General features: G+C 43.5%; 1 protein-coding gene across 1 annotated transcript in view; it reads right to left on the minus strand.

Annotated features, from left to right (window-relative positions):
- Positions 1–15,670: 15,670 nt before the first annotated feature.
- LOC143296360 (uncharacterized) overlaps positions 15,671–22,500 on the minus strand; it is an 18,587-nt gene continuing 11,757 nt past the window's right edge. Inside the window, exons 2-3 of the mRNA XM_076608237.1 lie at positions 18,964–19,397; positions 15,671–16,921 (exon numbers count right to left, since the gene is read on the minus strand). Of these exons, the coding sequence (XP_076464352.1) occupies positions 16,343–16,921; positions 18,964–19,397 (1,013 nt within the window). The 3' untranslated portion in view covers positions 15,671–16,342. The remainder of the gene's footprint in view (positions 16,922–18,963; positions 19,398–22,500) is intronic.

A 22,500-nucleotide genomic window follows, 5' to 3' on the forward strand; every position in this document is an offset into this window, starting at 1 on the left:
CTCGCCTCACTGCGCTTCACGGTTGCTTGGGCAGGCAGGCGTAACACATCAACCCATCAAACCAAACAGGATGAACGGGTGGTGGTGGTGGTATTGGTGGTAATAGTGATCTACAGCCGAGTGGTTTTTGTGCCTCTGGTGTGGAGCTTTATCCGGGGGAAGATCTTTGGGTGGGGTGGGAAGTGTAGGGAGAAGAGGGGGACAAGGGGGAGGGGGTGGGGGGGGGGGGGAGAGAGAGGAGGGTTCGAACCCCTGTTCGGCTTTTACACGCTCGGTGTGTGGAATGAATGGATTTGTTGTGTGTGTGTGCGTGTGCGTGTGCGTGTCTGTGTGCGTGTCTGTGTCTGTGTCTTTATCCGTGCTTGCGTTTATGTGTGTATGTGTGTGTGTGTTTGAATGTGTGCGCATGCATGTGTGATAAGGTATGGTGCGATAATAGACTGAAAATAGGTTCGTTCTTTTGTTTAGCGTCTTTTCACTATCAGTGATATTAGACGTTTAAAAAAAAAAAAAAAAAAAAAAAAAAAATTAAAGGGGTGGGGTGGGGTGGGGTGGGGGCATGGGGTATAACTAACATGCTATTACATTTAACAGTAACAATTCAATAATAATAATTATAATAATCAGAAACCATTAACACAATTCTGAAATGCATTAAAGGAATGTAGAAATAGGGCTATGAACTAATGCCTGTGGAAGTTCGACCATAAGAACCTCGTCAGAAATAACTTTACAAAAATCATCTGCAGAATTATTATTCTCTTTGAAATACTTGGGCAAGAAGGTACGTAACTGCTGGCAGTGAAACAAACAATGATGCAAGCTGAACTGCTTACCACAGATGCATGTAACATTTTTACTATACTTTATCTTCAGCGCATCAAGTTTTATGCGGAAGAAAGTAGAGGTTATTAATCTTGTATAGCAAGCTGATGGATTCGGTATCTTTTCTTTAATAATATTCTCGGGGAATAATGTTCCTTTATGGTTTAAAAACTTTAACTTCCATCGGTTATGAAATCGACCCCATGCTGATTTTTCTAACAAAGTGTATGCCTCTTTTACGGAGAGACGGACATGTATTTTTGTCGATTTTTCTGAATCTTGCGCTCCTCTTTTAGCTGCTTTATCAACAGTTTCATTGCCAAGAATGCCCACATGAGAAGGCACCCAACAAAAACTGACCTCAGTCCCTTTAATCCTTAAACAATGTACCAAATGATTTGCCTCAATAACTAAGTCAGGTCTTGTTTCAAGGCTGAATAGTTCTAGAGCATAAAGTACTGATTTGGAATCAACAAAGAATGCTATTTTCGAGAAAACTATTTGATGGCTCACTAAGTAGTTCAGAGCTTGTATAATAGCAATTAGCTCAGCTGTGAATATGGAAAGGTGTTTTCCAATAAAGTAAGATTTTTCAACTTTAAAGGCAGGAATATAGAAAGCCGCACCAGCGTTTTTGTCATCAATAGGTATCCTCTGGTGTGTGTGTCAGTGAGCGCGAGTGTGTGTGCGTGTGTGCATTACGTGCGTGTGTGGGGGTGAGGAGAAAGTGGATAAAGATGGGGGGAGAGGGTAGGGGGAGATATAATAGAGAGAAGGAGGCGCAGAAAAAAAAGGGGACACAAAGAAAGATAGAGAGAAAGAGGGTGGGGGTGGGGCAGACAGACAGACGGATAGACAGACAAGAAGAGTATAGTACAGTATCGTGCATCACAGCATAATACTATGTTTTTATGTCTTTATCTTCATCCCTAATCCAGACACGTTGCCAGGGAATGCTACAATGTAAGAGTACTACGACACAGCATAAACGAGGTCTTCAGTACAATGGTTAATGTTGCTGTCGATGAATCCACCCGCGAAACTCCTCTTGTTTTACACACACACACACACACACACACACACACACACTATATATATATATATATATATATATATATATATATATATATATATATATATATATATATATATATTATATGAGAGAGAGATGATTGATTGGTTGATGTGGATACTTATATAGCGCCTATCCTCGGTCAGAGACCAAGCTCTAAGCGCTTTACATACACGGGGACATTTGCACCACAGGCTGCCTTCCTGGGTACAGCCGACTGACGGCTGCCACTGGGCAGCCATACTCCGTTTTCAGGGGTGTGCATGCTGGGTATATTCTTGTTTCCATAACCCACCGAACGCTGACATGGATTACAGGATCTTTAACGTGCGTATTTGATCTTCTGCGTGCGCATACACACGAAGGGGGTTCAGGCACTAGCAGGTCTGCACATATGTTGACCTGGGAGATCGGAAAAATCTCCACCCTTTGACAAAAAAGAAAACAAAAAACAACAACTGCCCGACTGCAAATATTTCGGCGTTTGCCTTCCTCAATGCTTGTGAATGAAAGTGACGTATTATAGAAATATGGCATCACTACGATGACGTGTCTCTACAATGACGTCAAGAAGTTTAGAACAAATCAAGTTCGTCCCCCCCCCCCCCCCCCCCCCCCGTTTTTTTTCTTACTCCTACCCCCTGCCTATATACGTAACCGAAACGTCTCTGCTATCACCGGAGGACATGAGTTCAGTTTAGCTGTGCGACCAAGGCATTCTTAGACCAACAGTACTCAGTGCAGGACTCACTACACCGCGTAACCCCCTTGCCCGTCAGAAATAACACAATGTGTTTGCCCTGTACGCAACTCGCGATCAGCCAGTTAGTCGAGTTTGGAATCCGCACTGCTGTAACATCTCCAACGGTGAGGGATTTTTTTTTTTTTTTTTTTAATCCCCCTGGCGTTCACTGCACTGTCACATATCACAGCAATCAAACCGTAAAGCACTGTTATTTAGTCTAGCTGTAACACCTCCGACACCCCCCACCCCACACTCCACCCCTCAACCCCCAAAGAAAAGAAAAAAAATGTTCCCACACCAGATCTGCACCTTGGACAAATTGTATATCTGCTATTCGATAAAATTGCTATTAAGAAATATTCTAAAAACTTTTTTCTTTTTCTTTTTTTTTAATAACAAAGGCTCTTAAACTTTTGATGAACCTCAGTTTAATGGGGGATTTTCCCTGTCTTTGACATGCATGGGTCAAATGGAAGATTAAAAAAAAAATCAAATGTACAACTGAACCCCACAAATCGATCTGTGATACACGGTTTGTGTATGTTTTGACGATGAACAGAAACCTCCACCAGATATCCAAAGAAGATCGCCGGCCTTTTCTTGTGTCTGCCTCTGTGCATACAATACAATACAATACAATACAATACGACACGACAGGGATACGATACAACGCAACGCAATACAATACAATGCAATATAATTACCCATCAAAATGGATTTTCCCGAACAATGCATGCTGGGAATGACTTTCGCGTCGCTGTGTGTCATTCACGTGCGCAAGGAGAATTTTGCACGCCGAGGACCTCTCCTGTATGGCTGAGAACTCCCCCCCCCCCCCCCCCCAACTCCCCCCTCCACCCATCAGAAACTAACCAGACGTGTTGTCAGACAGCATCATCGGAAGACTGGAGCAATAGCCGAGTGGTGAAAGCGTTGGACTTTCAATCTGAGGGTCCTGGGTTCGAATCTCGGTGACGGCGCCTGGTGGGTAAAGGGTGCAGATTTTTCCGATCTCCCAGGTCAACATTATGTGCAGACCTGCTGGTGCCTGAACCCCCTTCGTGCGTATACGCAAGCAGAAGATCGAATACGCACGTTAAAGATCCTGTAATCCATGTCTGCGTTCGGTGTGTTATGGAAACAGGAACATACCCAGCATGCACCCCCCCCCCCCCCCCACCACACACACACACACACACGAAAACGGAGTATGGCTGCCTACACGAAAAAGCTCACTCGTGTACATACGAGTGAACGTGGGAGTTGCAGCCCACGAACGAAGAAGGAGAAGCATCACCGGAAGGCTGCTCACGTGACGCTATGCTACAGCAAAAACAACGACGTCCATCTGTCCTTGACAAAAAAAAAAAAAAAAAGAAAAAAAAAAGCGCTTCAATTTAACAGCAATTGATGATCGACACAAGCTTTAAAAAAAATGAAATAAGATAAATTAAAGAATAGAAAAGTTGTGGCCTTTCTCTTGCTTGGCGCGCCAGAAGAGGTGTAAGTATATCAAACCATCTATTACAGCCCTTGTCTCGGCGCGAAAATCACCACCACATTTACCTTGAATTATCTGTGTGCATGCTGAATCGGTAGCATAAGCAGCATTGACTTGTGAAGTTGTGTACCTTGTGAATGAAGAGAGGTACCACTCTTTATCATTTGTTATTAAACATCCATTCTTCATTCCCATTCAGACGCGGACTTCGCCGTCCTGACCGGACTGAAAGTCTAGCGTAGCAAGGGAACGCGGAAGAAGAAGAAGAAGACACTAAATTCTTCAAATGGAAGCCACTAAAGAGTCTTCAGTCTTGGCCCCCCACGCCCCCACCGCCCCACCCCATTTTTTTGCCCCACCAGTCACATGGGGAGGGGGAGGCACTACCGTGACCCTGACACCCTAGCTGACAGCCTCTGGCACCACACCGCAGACCTGATCAGGCTGACCGCTAACTGCTGTCGTTCATGAAGCAATGGCCTCCGGCAGCCGTGAGGGCGCCATTTGCTCCTGTTTTAAGAGCCGGTCGCGGTGGCTGCGTGCAAAGAAGACAATGGACCCGACAAAGACAAACGATGTTTTCCTTTAGCGGGGCAGGAGGGAGAGGAGAATGAGGAGGAGGAGGTTGGAGAAGGAAGAGGGAGGCGGGAAGAGGGGGGAAAGGGTGGTGAGGGTATGGGGTTGGAGGTGGGTGGGGGTGTGGGGGTGAGGGACAGGGGGCTGATAACGGATTGCTTGCCCACGTCGTTGTGTTGCTTGACTGTGTGTGAAATGGAGAGGGTTTTTGTTTTGTTTTTGGTTTTTTCGGTGTTATTGCTGCAGTTGCTGTTGTTGTTGTCTTTAAATCCATCTCCTTATCCCTTTCCTTCTCTCCACTTCACTCTTCTGTAGTAATCAAATGAAATGATACTGATAAAAGATAATATTAAATAATCATAATAATAATAAACAGCAAGACATTTCGCTCTGGTTTCTGGTGTACACGTTGATCGTGTGTAGCACTTCTGTGACAGGGATATACTGAGAAAGTATACACATAACACATACAATGTATCCCACGCTACTGGGGATAAGGCAGTCATCACCTCCACCAAGCGCTTGTGTGTGTGTGTGTGTGTGTGTGTGTGTGTGTGTGTGTGTGTGTGTGTGTGTGTGTTCGTTTGTTTTTTGTTTGTTTGTTTGTAAGGCTGCTCTAAAAACAATGTGGACGAATGTTTGCGTATTTCTTCTGTCTTTGCTGCTGTGTGCACATGTCAGATGATCGGTATAAGGACAGTCCCGGCGCTTCCTTTTTTGAGGAAGTGTCTGGCTTTGTTCCAATGTACCTTTTATTTATTTGTGTGCTAGCTGAATCGGTAGCGTAAGCAGCACTGACTTGAAGTTGTGTACCTTGTGAATGGAGATAGTTACCACTCTTTACTATCTAAATTTCCATAACATTTTGCTGAAGCAAAAGTTGTGAGCAATGTATGGACATCATTGAAAACAACAACAACGACGACAACAACGACAACAACGACGACAACGACAAGAAGTATGATAGTTCAAGAAGGCGCAGACAGAAACAACTGCCTCGGGATTTTCTGGCAAGAGAGACAGCCAGTCAAAGTGATCATTGGCTACATAGAGGATTTTCGGGATTTGGGGATTTCCGCCATGACGGGACAGCGGAGTTTGGTCCACAAAGTACAAGATACAGGAATACTTTATTATCTACAAAAGAGAAATCGTTGACGCGTTTGCTGACTTAAAGGCGACACAATAGGTGAGGGTGTGCAGACCAGCTTTATTTTCGTCGGGACTCCCCGGTTATTTTTAGCGAGAACTGCGTGCGCATCCGCGTCTCCATTTCCTTTTTTTTCTTTTCCAGGTCACCGAAAGTCAAATTTCGTCGTGGAAATCGTTTTGACGAAAGGATTTTGAACATTTTCGGTGACTATTTTTGCAAGTTTTCAAGGTATATTTAGTTTTATAATTACACCCATTATTTGATTTAGTCTTCTATGTTTATTTTGAGCGTGTTTGTCATATATCTCATGTCATATACGTATTCGAACTGATCCATTTGCCGAAAAGGTGTCCAAACAAAAGCAGTGCAAACTCAGAAGCCAGTCACGGTCTTGGGCTGCCCGTGTCGTCATATGACCTACTCCTGGCACTGCGAGCGACAAAAAAATTCGCCATGAAAGCGGGCTGTACACTTTCACTAATAAAAAGCATTAATATTTTCATCCACAGAATGTCACAACCCATAAGGGGTTGCCCATGAACCCCCGCACCTTCCCAGACTAACACCCCGACAACACAAAACATACAGAGACACAGAAAGTTCAGCTCAATTCTTTACTGTTGCGCTTTAAAAACACTGGTCAGGAGACACAAATTTAAACACTTAACTACAGCACCACTCTCCTTCAGTTTTATGACAATATAATTATCAAGGTGTGCTTAAGCAACTGCAGTACCAGTTCTATGCAACGTCATTTTCACTTGAACCAAAGTCAAACCCATCCGTGGATGACCAGTGTTAGGCCTGAAGTCACATGCCTGTCGAAGTGAGGAGAGTATCAAAGTACGGGATACATTGGACATATCTAGAAATAAAAGAATACTGGATTTAAAAGATGTTCCAATAAAACAATTCCGAAACACCAACAAATGTCACAAGTTACAACCATAACACCACGAGGACAAACTAACTATACAACTTCTCCCTCACCTGTCACCAGGAATCAGGCACACCACTGGCCCAGGAGAAAACACAGAACACAGACCCACACAGAGGAAGAAGGGGGTCACACAGGAATCGAACCCCACAACTGTCCAAGAGGCAGCCAACAGCTCACTTGCTGGCTCGGCGACCCTTCTCTCACCAATGCTCGGCACCAAAGGCAAAACAAAACCCTTCCTTCCAAACGATGTTAACTCCAAACTCATCTCTAGAGTTCAGAACGAGAAGGAATAAGGACATGCCAGACACACATCACAACAGATTCACGTGCATTAGTTCAGAACTGAACTGAGCACAAAAGAGAACGAACGATAGAGCAAAAGGGGGAGACAGAAGGGAGAAAGGGAGAGGTGAAAGGGAGAGGAGGGGTAGGGAGAGGAGAGGAAGGGAGAGGGGAAATGGAGAGGAGGGGAAGGGAGACGAACACACGAACACGCGCACAAATGAATGCCACGAGCCGTGACACAGAACAACACACAGTATAAACTTGCCATCTTCACAGACTTAACCTTTCTTTGAAATTATTAATAAACTCATATATCTTTTTATATTCATGATGAAGGAGGAAGATGACGATGACGATGATGATGAATCTCGTTAAATAGGTCCACTGGCAAACTTCATTGAGAATACATGAGAAAAGATTACCTCACATAGCCTACCAAATGTTATTTGATCTGGATGCACGTGGGAAAAGAAACTAGTCATCATTATACACTGTAAATTGTACGTGTTTGGATTTGCTTATGTGTGGCTCAACCAGTGTGGAGTGATGGCCTAGAGGTAACGCGTCCGCCTAGGAAACGAGAGAATCTGAGCACGTTGGTTCGAATCACGGCTCAGCCGCCGATATTTTCTCCCCCTCCACTAGACCTTGAGTGGTGGTCTGGACGCTAGTCATTCGGATGAGACGATAAACCGAAGTCCCGTGTGCAGCATGCACTAAGCGCACGTAAAAGAATCCACGGCAACAAAAGGGTTGTTCCTGGCAAAATTCTGTAGAAAAATCCACTTCGATAGGAAAAACAAGTAAAACTGCACGCAGGAAAAAATACAAAAAAATGGGTGGCGCTGTAGTGTAGCGACGCGCTCTCCCTGGGGAGAGCAGCCCGAATTTCACACAGAGAAAATCTGTTGTGATAAAAAGAAATACAAATACAAATGTGCGGAAGGAATGGATGAGTTTATTCATATTTTCAAAGAAAGGTTAATTCTGTGTAGGTGGCAAGAACTGGGCTTCCATGTTTGACAACAGAACAATATTTCATGCTTATAGAACCTTTTGCACTATACCCGATGTCAAACCTTATTTACTGAAGGACCTAGATAGACATTTAAAGCATGCAATAGGAAGATTTAGACTGGAAATTTCTTGAATTGCAGAACACATAGATACCGTTTTAGAGTGCGCAGTGAGGCTGATTTATCATGCTCACTTTGACAGAAGATGAGTTCAGTTTCAGTTTCAGTAGCTCAAGGAGGCGTCACTGCGTTCGGACAAATCCATACACGCTACACCACATCTGCCCAGCAGATGCCTGGCCAGCAGCGTAACCCAACGCGCTTAGTCAGGCCTTGAGAAGATGAAAGAAAATTATATACATTGTGGTCTGTCCTGCCCTGTCTTGTATGATGTAAGAGTACAATACATACCATTGAAATAATAATAAGTTCCCCAGTCAGTTTAGAATGTCGTTGCATATGTCATCTGTACACTAGCAAACCATTACACGTCTGTCAATTTATCTGTACAAATCGTCCAATTAATCTACGCAACCAGTATACTAACAAAGCACGTCTTACTTACGAGTAACGTGTATAAACCGAGTGTTGTTAACCAAGCATGCATGATGAACGTTGTGTATCATGATTATATCACTTAGGTGAGTGTATGTCACTTTGAAGCAGATATGTTTCATGATGTGCATTATGTATTACTTACAGCTGGTTGTGTGACGGTATGATGGGTTGTCTATGATTAATTTTTTGTTGTTAGTTTCTTGTCGTTTTTCTTTCAAATGTTTATTTCTCTGACACCCTTTCATGAATGGCAATGTCCTACAAATGAATAAACCATCCATTTATCCATCCATCCATCTCTCTCCTCCCCCCCCCCCCCCCCCTCTCTCTCTCTCCCTCTCTCGTCTCACTGTACTCTTTGATTCATTCGTCTATGTATCTATCATTATCTATTTGATTTGTTCTATGTCATTTTATTTATTCACACTTATTTCATTTATCATATTGTGCGTGTGTGTGTGTGTGTGTGTGTATGCGTGTGTGAGGGCATGGTGTAAAGAAGCTTCCAGCTTATCCATTCTACCCTCAATAAAACATTAGTCATTGTCATTGTCATTGTCTCTCTTCTCTCCTCTTCTCTCTCTCTACCTCCGCCCCTTTCCTTCAACGCGTCTGCGTGTGTCTGCGTGTGTGTGTGTCTGCGTGTGTCTGTGTGTGTCTGTGTGTGTCTGCGTGTGTCTGCGTGTGTCTGCGTGTGTATGTGTGTGTCTGCGTGTGTATGCGTGTGTCTGTGTGTGTCAGCGTGTGTCTGCGTGTGTCTGCGTGTGGCTGCGTGTGTATGCGTGTGGCTGCGTGTGTATGCGTGCACGAATTCGCACTGGCGCGTACGTGTGAAACAAACGAGAGTGCTTTTTCCATAACACACACATTATGTAGCTAATTGTCATTCAGGTATGCACACTTCGTAATAGTACCTCCAGCAACGATTACACTTCGATCGGTCACCTTATGTCTCATCTGTGTGTGTGTGTGTGTGTGTGTGTGTGTGTGTGTGTGTGTGTGTGCGTGCGTGAGTGTGTATGTGTGTGTGTGTGTGTGTGTGTGTGTGTGTGTGTGTGTGTGTGTGTGTGTGTGTGTGTGTGTGTGCGTGCGTGAGTGTGTATGTGTGTGTGTGTGTGTGTGTGTGTGTGTGTGTGTGTGTGTGTGTGTGTTTCTGTCTTCTTCTATTTTTTGTGAGGGCTTTCCGGTAGACAGTTATTCATGGAAGACCTGGTTAGATCCACCGGAGTGACAATTTACACGGGGGCACTAATGGTCTGAGTGATCGTACGTTGTTCTGGGTGAACAAGCGCTTGGGTTTCCTCGTCAATGTTTAGCCCAAGGCATCTTTTTTTGGGGGGGGGTATCTGTCTGTCTGTCTGTCTGCCTCTCTGTCTGTATTTTTCAGTGGTTTTCTGTCTCTCTGTTTATACCTGTTATCCCGTGTGTCTCTGTCTCGCCCCGTCTCTCTCTCTCTCTACCCGTTTCTCTCTCTCTCTCTCTCTCTCTACCCGTTTCTCTCTCTCTCTCCCTCTCTCCCCGTTTCTCTCCCTATTTCTCTCTCTACCAGTTTCCCCCCCTCTCTCTCTCTGGTTTTCCGTGTCTCTCTGTTTCTCTCTGTTATCCCGTGTCTCCGCCTCGCTCCATCTCTTTCTATATCTGTCTATGCCTCTACCTCTCTATCTAACATCTGTCCTCATGTACCCCGTCTCCCACCTCTGCCTCTCCCTCTCCGTCTCTGTCTCTCTGTCTCTCTCTCTGTCTCTCCTTATCTCTGTCTGTCTGTCTGTCTCCGGTGTGCTATTGATTCAGGGTATTCTTTAACCCTTTCACCGCCAGTCAATTTAGAGTACAAAATTCCCTTGTGGTATAAACACAGAAAAGACAGTGGCTAAGAATCGCTGAGGATTCCCTGCGATGTATAGAAAATATGGCCTATCCTACCACTGAACATTAAGAGCAGCAGGTTCATGGATAACAAATCAATGACTGGTCACCTTTCAGTGACATGGGTCCTCTACCACGCTTGTGCATAAATGCGAGCTTGGCGGTGATAGAGTTAACTGTGTAACGAAAGCGCATACAGGTGAAGAGGGGGAGATGAGGAGCAAGAGAGGGGGAAGAGAAGAGAAGAGAGAGAGAGAGAGAGAGAGAGAGAGAGAGAGAGGTGGATGGTCAATGTAGAAGAAAGAAAAAAAGAAGAAGAGTAAATACAACGGCAACAACAACAGCAACAACGACAACAACGACGACGACTACAGCGTTGACAACGACGTCAATAACGATGACGACAACGGCGACAAGTACAAGAAGAAAAAGAAGATGATGATAATGAAGATGATGATGGTGACGGTGATGATGATGATGATAAAGGAGAAAAAATACAGAAAGAAAGAAGAAGGAAAGGAGAAGAAGCGCCGACCATCCACTCTGAGCACCCTTACAGCAGACGAGGCTGACACCTTCCATAGCGACATTTTCAAGCATCCAGGTACGTTTATTAGACATGTTGTACATCGCGAGGTTTTAGGGGTGATCACACCATCCCCAACAATAAATACATACAACAACTCCATGAGAGACAGAGAGACAGACAGACAGACAGACAGACAGACAGACAGGCATAGACAGAGAAAGAGAAAGGAGAGAAACAGACTGACAGTGTGTGTGTGTGTGTGTGTGTGTGTGTGTGTGTGTGTGTGTGTTTGTATGAGTGTGTGAGTGTGTGTGTATGCGTACGTGCATGCAAGCGTGTGTGTGTGTGTGTGTGAGAGAGAGAGAGAGAGAGAGAGAGAGAGAGAGAGCTCAAACTCTTGGGTGGATTTACACAAAGGATTGAGGAAAATGCCAGAAAATGAAAGGAACAAAACAAACAATGAAAGAAAAAAAAAGGAAGCGCAGAGAGAAAGTTGCCTTTTATTGCTGTACTCAAATCACACACACACACACACACACACACACACACACACACGCACACACACACACACACACACGCGCGCGCGTATATGGATACATAGATGCAGGGAAAAGACCACACGATAGCGAACAAAAAAAAAAAAAAAAAAAAAAAACACCAAAAACACAACAATTTAGTGAATTTCTTCAAGCAAATGTCTCACTTTAAAACGCAGCCAGCGATTTCTTTCTTTCACAAATGGGCCTAATAGCATTCATCAGTTCAACAATGCGATAAAAAGTTGTTGTTTTTTAAATCAAGGCGTTAGATGAACTGAAGTATTAAAGCAAAAACTTGAAATAAACACAACCTCTTGTCTGTGAAACAAAAAATCATTGGTTTTATCTGGTAAGTGCCAGTCTCATGAAAAAGAAACATAAATAAACCAAATGACTACATATATTTGCTCCTGTCACTGAACGCAATACGTGCAATATTCCTCACCTGGCTGCACCCATTTCAATATCGACAAATGATAATCATTGAAAATATCCATCTTTCAACCAGAATCGTCCATCTTTTAACCAGAATGCAATCAACCGGTGCTTTGAGATCAGTCGGCTGAATCAGTGAAAAATACTGATAGTTTACAACCTCAATAACGATGACACAACCATCATGAATATGTACAAAACAAGTGTAGCAAACAGAAATCGTCGTGAGGAAAGAGGAGTGAGAAGAAGGAGGAGGAGGAGCAGGAAGAAGAAGAAGAATAAGGAGGAGGAGGAGCAGGAAGAAGAAGAAGAAGAAGGAGGAGGAGGAGATGAAGAAGACTGAGACGGAGAACGAGAAGGAAGGAAGAAAGGGAAGAAGATGACGAAGAAGGTGAGGTGCCTAATGAATAATAAGAGGAGGGGGGGAAGAGTTACAGGACAAATGCATGAAGAAGGACAACAACAACAATAAGAACAAGAAGTCTAGCACTGTGAACGCAACGATTTAAGAAAAAAAAATTCTTCATTAAAAACAACCAAATTATACATTATACAAAATACATACAACGTTCAAAAACCGGAACGGAAAACATGAAAATTCACATCCGATCCATTGAAGGCACGAATTAAGGCCTACGCCTGTCTGTATGGAGTCCCCGAGTATGAGCCTATAAGTAAACTGGGCGTGTAGAATGAACGATGTTTTACTGTTATAATGGTCATTTGAAAAAAAAAGATACGATGTTTAGTTGTTATTCCGCATGGACATTTAACAATAATGCGATGTTTTGCTGTTCTATTATGAGCACAGAAATTATTGCGACGGTTTATTTCCGGCGTATCAGATAACACTGAGTTCTGCTGTTATATTTCACATATATCAACAAAACAAAACAAAACACAAAAAAAAGCGATTCTTTCCTTGCCTTCATGACTTGACCAAATTGTCATGACATCGAGTTTTGCTGTTATAATAGTGCTGCCTGCTTATGAAGTGAAGATTTTTTGTATGGCTTGGTTATATTACTGTGGTTTGGTCTGAACTCACATTGTGGAGAAACGCTGGTGGTACACGTGATTCAGACGCTGGGGTGAATATGTGTTTACGAATTGATGAATTGTGAAGTGCACCAATAGTGCTGCCTGCTTATGAAGTGAAGATTTTTTGTATGGCTTGGTTATATTACTGTGGTTTGGTCTGAACTCACATTGTGGAGAAACGCTAGTGGTACACGTGATTCAGACGCTGAGGTGAATATGTGTTTACGAATTGATGAATTGTGAAGTGCACCAATAGTGCTGCCTGCTTATGAAGTCAAGATTTTTTGTATGGCTTGGTTATATTACTGTGGTTTGGTCTGAACTCACATTGTGGAGAAACGCTAGTGGTACACGTGATTCAGACGCTGGGGTGAATATGTGTTTACGAATTGATGAATTGTGGAGTGCACCAAAATTATTGCCATACCCCTCTGAACGAACAGTGGCGTCGTTGACAGGACTGACCTGGTGGATAGACAGACAGTGGGGTCTAAAGTGTCATGGAACACTTGACATTCGCAAGAGAGAATTAAGTCTTTGATGTTGGGACTGACAAGCTTTGAGAAAGCTGATTTTTTTATTTTTTTTTAAAGTAGTGCTAAGTTCATTGTTCTCTTCGAGTCTAATTGGTTTGGTAAGACGAGAATTTGACATGGTGAAAGTACATGTAAGAACTTTTTCTATTTCTTGTCAGTTAACTTACGTTGGGTTCTGAGGATGTTACGGGTTCCTCAGCGCCTGTCTTGGGACAATGTTATTCGGCCGATTAGAAGCCTGACAAGAAACACTCGGATGTACCGGTTGACAACGTAAGGAAAGAAATCGAATTATATATGTTACGATTAATGAACAGTGTCAAAGCATTACCTGAAGGGTGTAAGAGAAAAAATGGAACATTTGTGATAACATGTTATTGGGATGAACTGTTCGTATGATTTACCCTGAGAGGGAAAATGTGGACATGTTTGTATATTTTTTTCTTTTTTGACTTGCGCGCAGTAATAAGACGGAAGTGTCTCTATCCAGTCCTGGTGAATATCCTTGGTTCGGAGCGAAGTCTGATTGCGACCTTTGTGTGCGAGACTACACGTCTTATGAGCGTGAGTTGAGTGAATGCGACTATGTAACACAAATAATGGCGAACATATACTGACAATTATTATTATCATTATTACTATTGTTATTATCTGGTGAACGGTGTGAACACACACAGTGAGTATATATATGTGTGTGTGTGTGTGTGTGTGCGCGCGCGCGCGCTGCGCGTGGTTAAGCTGATTTTTTTTCCTTCTTTTTCCATCGCTTAATTACATTCCAAACCTTTTTTCCTCTCTCTCAATTTTTTAGAATTAAAAAAAAAAATTAACAACTTGTGTCATCATCGTCGACGTCATCCTCACCCTCAAACTATAAATTTTATCAACATTTTGATAACCGTTTTTTTTCTAACGGAAATAAAAACAGCACCAGACATCATTGAGATATGTGTTCGCTTCAAAAAGTGACCCAAAGCAAACAAATCAAATCGGTACTATAAAAAAAGAAAAGAAATAATAATGATAATAATAACAATAAAGAAACAAAAAGAAAAAGAAGTAAAAGCGTATCAAGAAAGAAAAAAAAAGGAAGAAAAGTCATCAATATTCCCGAATCAATTTGTTCTTGTGAGAAAGACGGACTGAATCAGTAAGCTTCTGGCATCAAGATAATTTATTATTGGATCGAAATAGTGCCCAGAAATTCACACTGAAATCTAACCAAACAAAAAAAACAACAACAAAAAATCGGACTGGTAAAATAAACAAATACTTGTATAAACATATTAATTTATGAATGGATGAATGAATGAATGAGTAAAAGAATATTTTTAAACACATAAATGAATAAGTCAATTAATTGATAAATGCAATCCTCACTTGCTCCATAATCTTAAAAATAAAATTTGATAGCCCCTGCTATCTACAGAGACAAACGGTTAACGAAAAGTAAAATTCATGTCCAGTGAATTAAAAAAAAGAAAAGAAAAATAGATAAATGTTGGGATAAGTAAACAAACAGGTAAAAAAATAAAATAAAATAACGAATAAATATGCAACTGATGAGCAAAAAAAAGTGAAACGGCAAATAAAACTGTACGATAAAAAAAAAATAAATAAATAAAAGTTAAAAAAAAAAAAAAAATCTGTGCCCTCAAATAAAACAATCAACGACACCCCCCTGAACTCTTAAACGAAATAAATATTCAACTGAAAACAAAACAAAGTACTAAGCAGTTTAAAAAAAGAAAAAGGATAAGAAAATTATTTTTTTTTAATTAATGAAATAATTCGCCCTCGCTGAAAACAAAAAACAAACAAACACACACACACACTCTCTCTCTCTCTCTCTCTCTCTCTCTCTCTCTGTGTGTGTGTGTGTGTGTGTGTGTGTGTGCCGCTCCTCACTTTTCCTCCAAGTTCCAGACTACACGGAATCAAATAAACACTCTCTGCAGTTTGACACCCAACGTCAGGGAGGGGAGGGAAGGGGGAGGGGTCGGGGGGGGGGGGGGGGGGGGGGGGGGAATCAACATCGTTCAGTTGCACAGTCACCAACCATCTTCATCAGTATTTACAGCATAACAAGATTTAATTATTCAATTGATTGGTTAACTAATCATAGACGTGTGCATTTCACTGAGATCCCAGTTCCTTTGATAAACCGGGCGTCCAGCACTGCTTGAGGGGAGAAAAAAAATATATAAAAAAAAAAAAACCTATCATAGCACACAAAGTTCTTGGCAGTCCACAGACGTTTTCCATGTGTACGTCATTTCGAGATTTAAGTTTGTGAATGAGGGCATGGCGTCATCATCATCAGCAGCAGCAGTGACGTGTTATTATCAGCTGTTACAAGGAGGGGGAGTTGTGAAGAGATGTGGGAAGGACAACATTATATTGGACGTCATAAACTTGTTAATTAAATCGAAGACGAAGAAGAAAAGAAAAAAAAACTAAGAGAAATTAAAATCAAGAAACAAATGACAAGTGCTGCGACCACGTACGTCACAAAACAGTTTCATGACTCTCAAGTTACGTCAGGAGATGAATGTGCGTGTGTGTGTGTGTGTGGACAAGATGTCACTTTAACAGCGCCTTTCTGTGACTCACGTCAAGACTTGCCCTTCACCCGCACCCCACCCCCCAACCCCCGGATCCCTTAAAAACACACATGACGTCAACAACAACAACAAAGCACACGCGCGCGCGCGACGTGACGTCACCACCAACGCGACTGCGGCTGCATCAGAGGGTGGCTGTAGCCCGGGATGACGTTGACGTTCATGCTGCTGACGCTGGGCACGTTGAGGTGGGGGTGGGGGTGGTGGTGGTGGTTCATGGAGCTCATGGAGCTGACTACGGGGCTCATGCCGCTGTAGGACGAGCAGTTCATGTTCATGGAGCCGGCCAGCGTGGAGCTCATGGAGGCGGCGGCAGCGGCGGCGCCCATGCCCTGGTAGGAGCTGATGGAGGGCACCGTGCACAGGGGGCTCATCCCTCCCAGCCCCGCCCCTCCGCTCATGCCCATCCCCATCCCGTTCATGGACGACTGCATCTGTTGCTGCAGCGAGGATGAGGAGGACGAGGAAGTGTTGTGGTGGAGGTGTTGATGGTGTGGGTCCTGCGGCTTCATGAGCGAGGAGGAATTGACCGGGGTCCTTTGGCAGGGGATGCCGTCTTTGACCAGCACCGGCACGGCCACGCGCCGCGGGGAGGGGAGAGGGTTGATGTCGGCCAGGCCTTTCTCCTGGCGGGCCCGCTTCAGCTTGTAGCGGTGGTTCTGGAACCAGATCTTCACCTGCAAAGGGTAAAGTTTCCGTTTCAGTTTTCAGATTAACATGGTGCTCGTCAAAGCATACGGATTTTTTTTTTTTAATCCATTTATGCACCATCCCACATCTGCTTAGAAGAGAGAGAGAGTGAGAGAGAGAGACGGACAGACAGACAGACAGAGACAGAGAGAGAGAGAGCGCAGATGCTTGACCTTTGCATAGTAAACCCAGCACGCTGGTCTGGCCTTGAGAAGCTTTTTTTTTTTTAACCCAATGAAGTCAATGAATGAATACATTGATAAATAAGTACATGAATATATAAATGAATAAATGAATGAACAAACAAACAAATAGTAGATAAATAAATAAATAAACAAATAAAATGAAAAATAAAACAAAACATACTGAAAGAACAAAAGAAAGCACGAACTGGGTGACAAAGAAACATCGCCATCAAACGAACAAAATAAATAATAAAATAAGGCAAGATCTGATAAAAGAAGAAGACAAAAAACCAATAAATACTGTACTTGACCAGCTATAAACCGACTGATATGATGTGTTTTTCTTTTGTTTGTTTGCTTTTTTGGTGTGTTTTTGTTTGGTTGGTTTCTTGGAGGATGCGGGGGGAGGGGCGGGGTGTGGGGGGGGGGGGGGGGGGGGGGGGGGGGGGGCAGGCGGGGTTCATGGGAAGCACAGCGCCAACCAGAACATGAGGAACACATATTCAGCTGCAGTGACTTTCTGGAACAAAATATACTGATTTTCTGTAACCCAAGGCATGAATGCCATCACCACACCACCACCGCGACTAAAACACCAACAACCAGCAGCAAAGTCATATGGCTACATATCTGTGTGTATCAAATAACATATTAGCAATATTTCATTGATGATTAGTGTACATATGTTGCCAGCTCTCTCATGAAAACCCCCATCCACCACTACTACCATCATCGTCTCCAACCACAAACCATTACCACCACCATTACGACTACAACACCAACAACCAGCAGCAGCAGCAACAACAACAACAGCAGCAGCGGCAGCAGCAGCAACAACAACAGCAGCAGCAACAACAACAACAATACTCGCCAGAATTTTCTCCCCCTCCACCATGGCGGTGGCCTGGATGCTAGTCATGGAACCGAGGTTCCATGTGCAGCATGCAATTTGCGCGCGTAAAAAAAAATTCCACAGTAACAAAAGGGTTTGTCACTGACAAAATTCTGTAGGTAAAAAAACACTTTGATCGGAAAAAAAAAACACTTTGATCTGGAAAAAAACCCACTTTGATCGAAAAAAAAAATTACACTTGCAGAAAGAAATAAAAAAGGGTGGCGCTGCACTATGGCGACAGCAATCTGAATTCCACACGGAGAAATCTGTTTGTGACAACAATACAATATAATACAATACAAATGATAGTGAGTCATGTCCAACTATGACCATCAGAACAGCAGGGGAGGCAACTGCTGTCCAGGCTAACTGGGCTTGAATTTGAATATAGTGGGAGAGTGTCTTGCCCAAGTTTCATCCCCACTCTCTCTGCCAAGAAGGTTTCAGGACAGTCGGCGTTGGGATGGTTCCCAAAGGCCAACTTGCCCCCACAGCTGCAGCACAAAGAGCCAGTGCGATATTGCCTCCTAGTTTGAGAGTCATAGTCCTTTACAAAAGACTAAGGTGTAAAATGACTTCCCATTGCAATGGGGAAATCATTGATAATACAGCTGTCACTTTGCTGTTGGCCCAACTGTAAACTTACGTCAACCTGTGATATAAACTGAGTGTTGGTCTGAAATACAATACAATACAATACAAATCAATACAGCACAACACAATACAATACGATACAACACAATGCAATGCAACGCAATACAACATAATGCAGTACAATGCATTACAACACGACACGACACGACACGACAGATCACGACAACACAACACACGACACATGACACACGCCACACGACACGACACGACACTACAACACAACACAACACACGCCACACGACACGACACGACAAGACACGACACGACACTCCCTTCCTTATCCGCCCTAACCCACCTGCACGGGCGTCAGCCGGATGATGGAGGCCAGGTGCTCCCGCTCGGGGGCCGACAGGTAGCGCTGCTGTCGGAAGCGCCGCTCCAGCTCGTACGTCTGCGCCTTGGAGAACAGCACTCGCCGCTTCCGCTTCTTGTTCGAGTCGCCGCCGCCGCCGACGCCGCCGCCGGTCGTCGACCCGATCCTCGAGTCCTTGCTCTTCTCGCTGTCGTTGTCGCCGCTAGCGCTGTGGTTGAGATCCGACTTGGCCGGGCCGTCTCCGGAGGGGATCTTGAGGCCGGCGTGGTGGGCCAGGTCCGCCTCGCTGCCGCTCTCCTCCAGGCACGAGGTGTCGCTCTGGGCTCCGGGGCTGCCCACCGAGCTGGCTTGGCCCCCTCCTCCTCCCACTCCTCCTCCCAGTCCTCCTCCACCTCCCATGCCCAGGTGTGTCATGTCTGCACGTTATCATTATCATTGTTGTTGTTATTATTATCGTTGTTATCATTATTATTATTATTATTATTATCGTCGTTGTTGTTGTTAGCAGTAGTATCATCAGTCTTAGTATTATCATAATTATCATTATCATTATTACCATTGTTCTTGTTTTTGTTAGTGGTGGTGGCGGTGGTAGTAGTAGTAGTAGTAGTAGTAGGTCTTAAACATAGTCGTAGTAGTGGTGACGGTGGTAGAAGTAGTAGTTACGTAGTGGTAGTGGTGGTGGTGTAAGTAGCGGTGGTGGTGGTGATTGTAGTAGTAGCAGTAAATAGTAGTAGTAGTAATAGTAGTAGTAGCATCGTTTTCATCTTCATCATAATCGTCGTCGTTGTTTATTGGCTAGCCGATCAAACAGAGCCACACCAGAGATGAAAATAAAAGAACCTTGGAAAAAACGAAATTAGGCACAAAAATATGCAGTCATATTTAATAACACGAACACAGGATGTGCCTCTGATGTTGACCATTCTGTCTTTTTATTTATTTTTTTCCTTTTTTTTTCTTTTTTTTTTTTCCCTTGTCATGTCTGCACGTGAAATACTTTCGGAAGGGAGTTACAAAGGCACATACACAAGCGCACGCACGCGAGCACAGACGGAGAGAGAGGGGGGGAGAGAGGGGGGATATACTGGAGAAAGATATGTTATTACACAATAAGAAATCACACAAAAAACCCTAATCCTAAGGTCAACAGCAGATTACAACCTGATAAAATTTATTAAAAACGAATCGATCGTTTCATTTTTAAGACAACAGAAAAAAAATATTTCTAAAATTGATTTCGACAAGCGCCCATTCGCATTGTTTAAAGGACACCTCTTACATTAATTCCACCCTTCCGCACGCACGCACCCACGCACGCAGGCCAGCACGCACGCACGCACGCAGGTGCGCGCGCAAACACGCACACACACACACACACACACAGATACACACACACATCTTAACCTCTCTGTTTACCCATCACGACCCAGACTAGCAGCTCAAGTGTACAATGGGAGAGGAGGGGGGAGGTGTAGGAGTGGGAGTCGGGGAGCCGCGACACAAAACGTCAGCAAGGTATCCCCCCTCACTTTCAAATGGATAGCAAACACACTCTCCGTGCAGGTCTATACTACCCACAGCTTCCTGTCAAGAGAACTTGCTCGACGACGATAAGTGAGAACTGTTTTCCCCCCTTTCATCCTCCTCCTTCTTCTACTTTAACTGTGTATAGAATGACTAGCGGCGCCCTACAAAGGATCTGTTACCAGATTCCTCCAAGTCTGTCGGTCTACACATTTTCAGGTGTTGTTTTGTAACGCTCTTATTGTTATGTTTGTACGCGTTTGGTGAACAAACAAAAATAGGTGGATAGTGGAGGCGGGTGTTAGGGGGTGGGGGGGGGGGCTTAATTTTGCACAAAAATAGCATTTATTATAATACGGCTTGTAACTTTTAATACCTTTCCACTGAGAGAGGGATTAAAATACTTCGGTAACCTTTCACACACACACACACACACACACACACACACACACACACACACACACACACACACACACACAGACAGCGATGAAGAAAAAAGATTAGCACGAATAGCTGTTTTACACCCATCACTCAAGCAGGTAAGTAGCATGAATGGGGGATGGAGGTGGAAGTGGGGGGGTGGGGGGGGAGCAAAATAAAACAGAAGTGCAACAATTACATGAAGAAAGCCGAGCAGTATAATTTATTACTTAAGGGATGGGGCGAAAAAAAGACTATACAATGCAGGAAGATGATCAAGATAACTTAGACATATCCTGAATTCATTACGCACTATCAAAGGGGAAAAAAAGGAAAATGGAATAAAACAAATACGCCTGTCGAGGAAAAAACGATATATAAAAATTAAATAATTACATCACAGACGCTAAGGAACCAGCGTTGGGTTGCGAAAGCGATCTTTGCTGCACTAAGTTTGCACTACGTTAAGAATGGTCACAAGTCTGTGGAGGAAGTGACGAAATGAAAGACCAGTGAGGCTAGAAGAGTAAAAGAATCAAACAACAATAAAGAGTTGTGAAATCGATCGAGGCAACTTAACCATGTGTTTGTTCTATATTGTACGTGTGCATTCTGTGCAGCATATTCATGATTAATCAAAAGGCTATGCCAGGCTTGAGTAAATGCTAATTTGTGTTTGCACATTTCTTCTGTCATTGCTGCTGTGTGCGTGCACATGTCAAATGATCGGTATAAGGACAAGCCCGGAGCTTCCTTTTTGAGGAAGGGTCTGAGTTTGTTCCGATGTACTTTTTATTTACCCGTGTGTTAGCTGAATCGGTCAGCTTAAAGCTCAAAGCAGCATTTGACTTGAAGTTGTGTACCTTGTAAACAGAGAGCGTTAACCACTCTTTATTGTTGTTGAATTAGCGTTGAGTTAGGAAGATCCTTTTCGCAAACTAAACGAAGCACCGCAAAGATCGCTCTTTGCATCACATCCCTTGTACTTAACCCCTTGTTTACTGTCACTCTTTCCCTTCTTCTGGGTAAACGGGGAAGGGTTGGGGGTGGCGGGCTTTCTGGAAAACTTACAGGTGAATGGATCGTCGAGGAGGAGAAGAAACGAAAAATAAGCTAATTTCTTTAAGATAATTATCAACCGAGAGTACTGAACATCACACATCAGTATAATAGATAAATAAATAAATTCAAGCACACTTATGAGGGTTGTCGAAAGTAATTAATATCTGATGTATTTCCTTCGAACAGTTGTTTTTCCTAAATACAGTTTCAGTTTCAGTTTCAGTTTCTCAAGGAGGCGTCACTGCGTTCGGACAAATCCATACACGCTACACCACATCTGTTGAGCAGATGCCTGACCAGCAGCATAACCCAACGCGCTTAGTCAGGCCTTGAGTGCATGCTTACATATTTGTGTACCTATGAAAGTGGATTTCATTTTACGTAATTTCGCCAGAGGACAACACTCTCGTTGCCATGGGTTCTTTTTCAGTGCGCCAAGTGCGTGCTGCACACGGGACCTCGGTTTATCGTCTCATCCGAAAGACTAGACGCTCAGTTTGATTTTCCAGT

The sequence above is a fragment of the Babylonia areolata genome, chromosome 21, assembly GCF_041734735.1.
Source record: "Babylonia areolata isolate BAREFJ2019XMU chromosome 21, ASM4173473v1, whole genome shotgun sequence".
In the NCBI taxonomy this organism is placed as follows: Eukaryota; Metazoa; Mollusca; class Gastropoda; order Neogastropoda; family Buccinidae; genus Babylonia; species Babylonia areolata.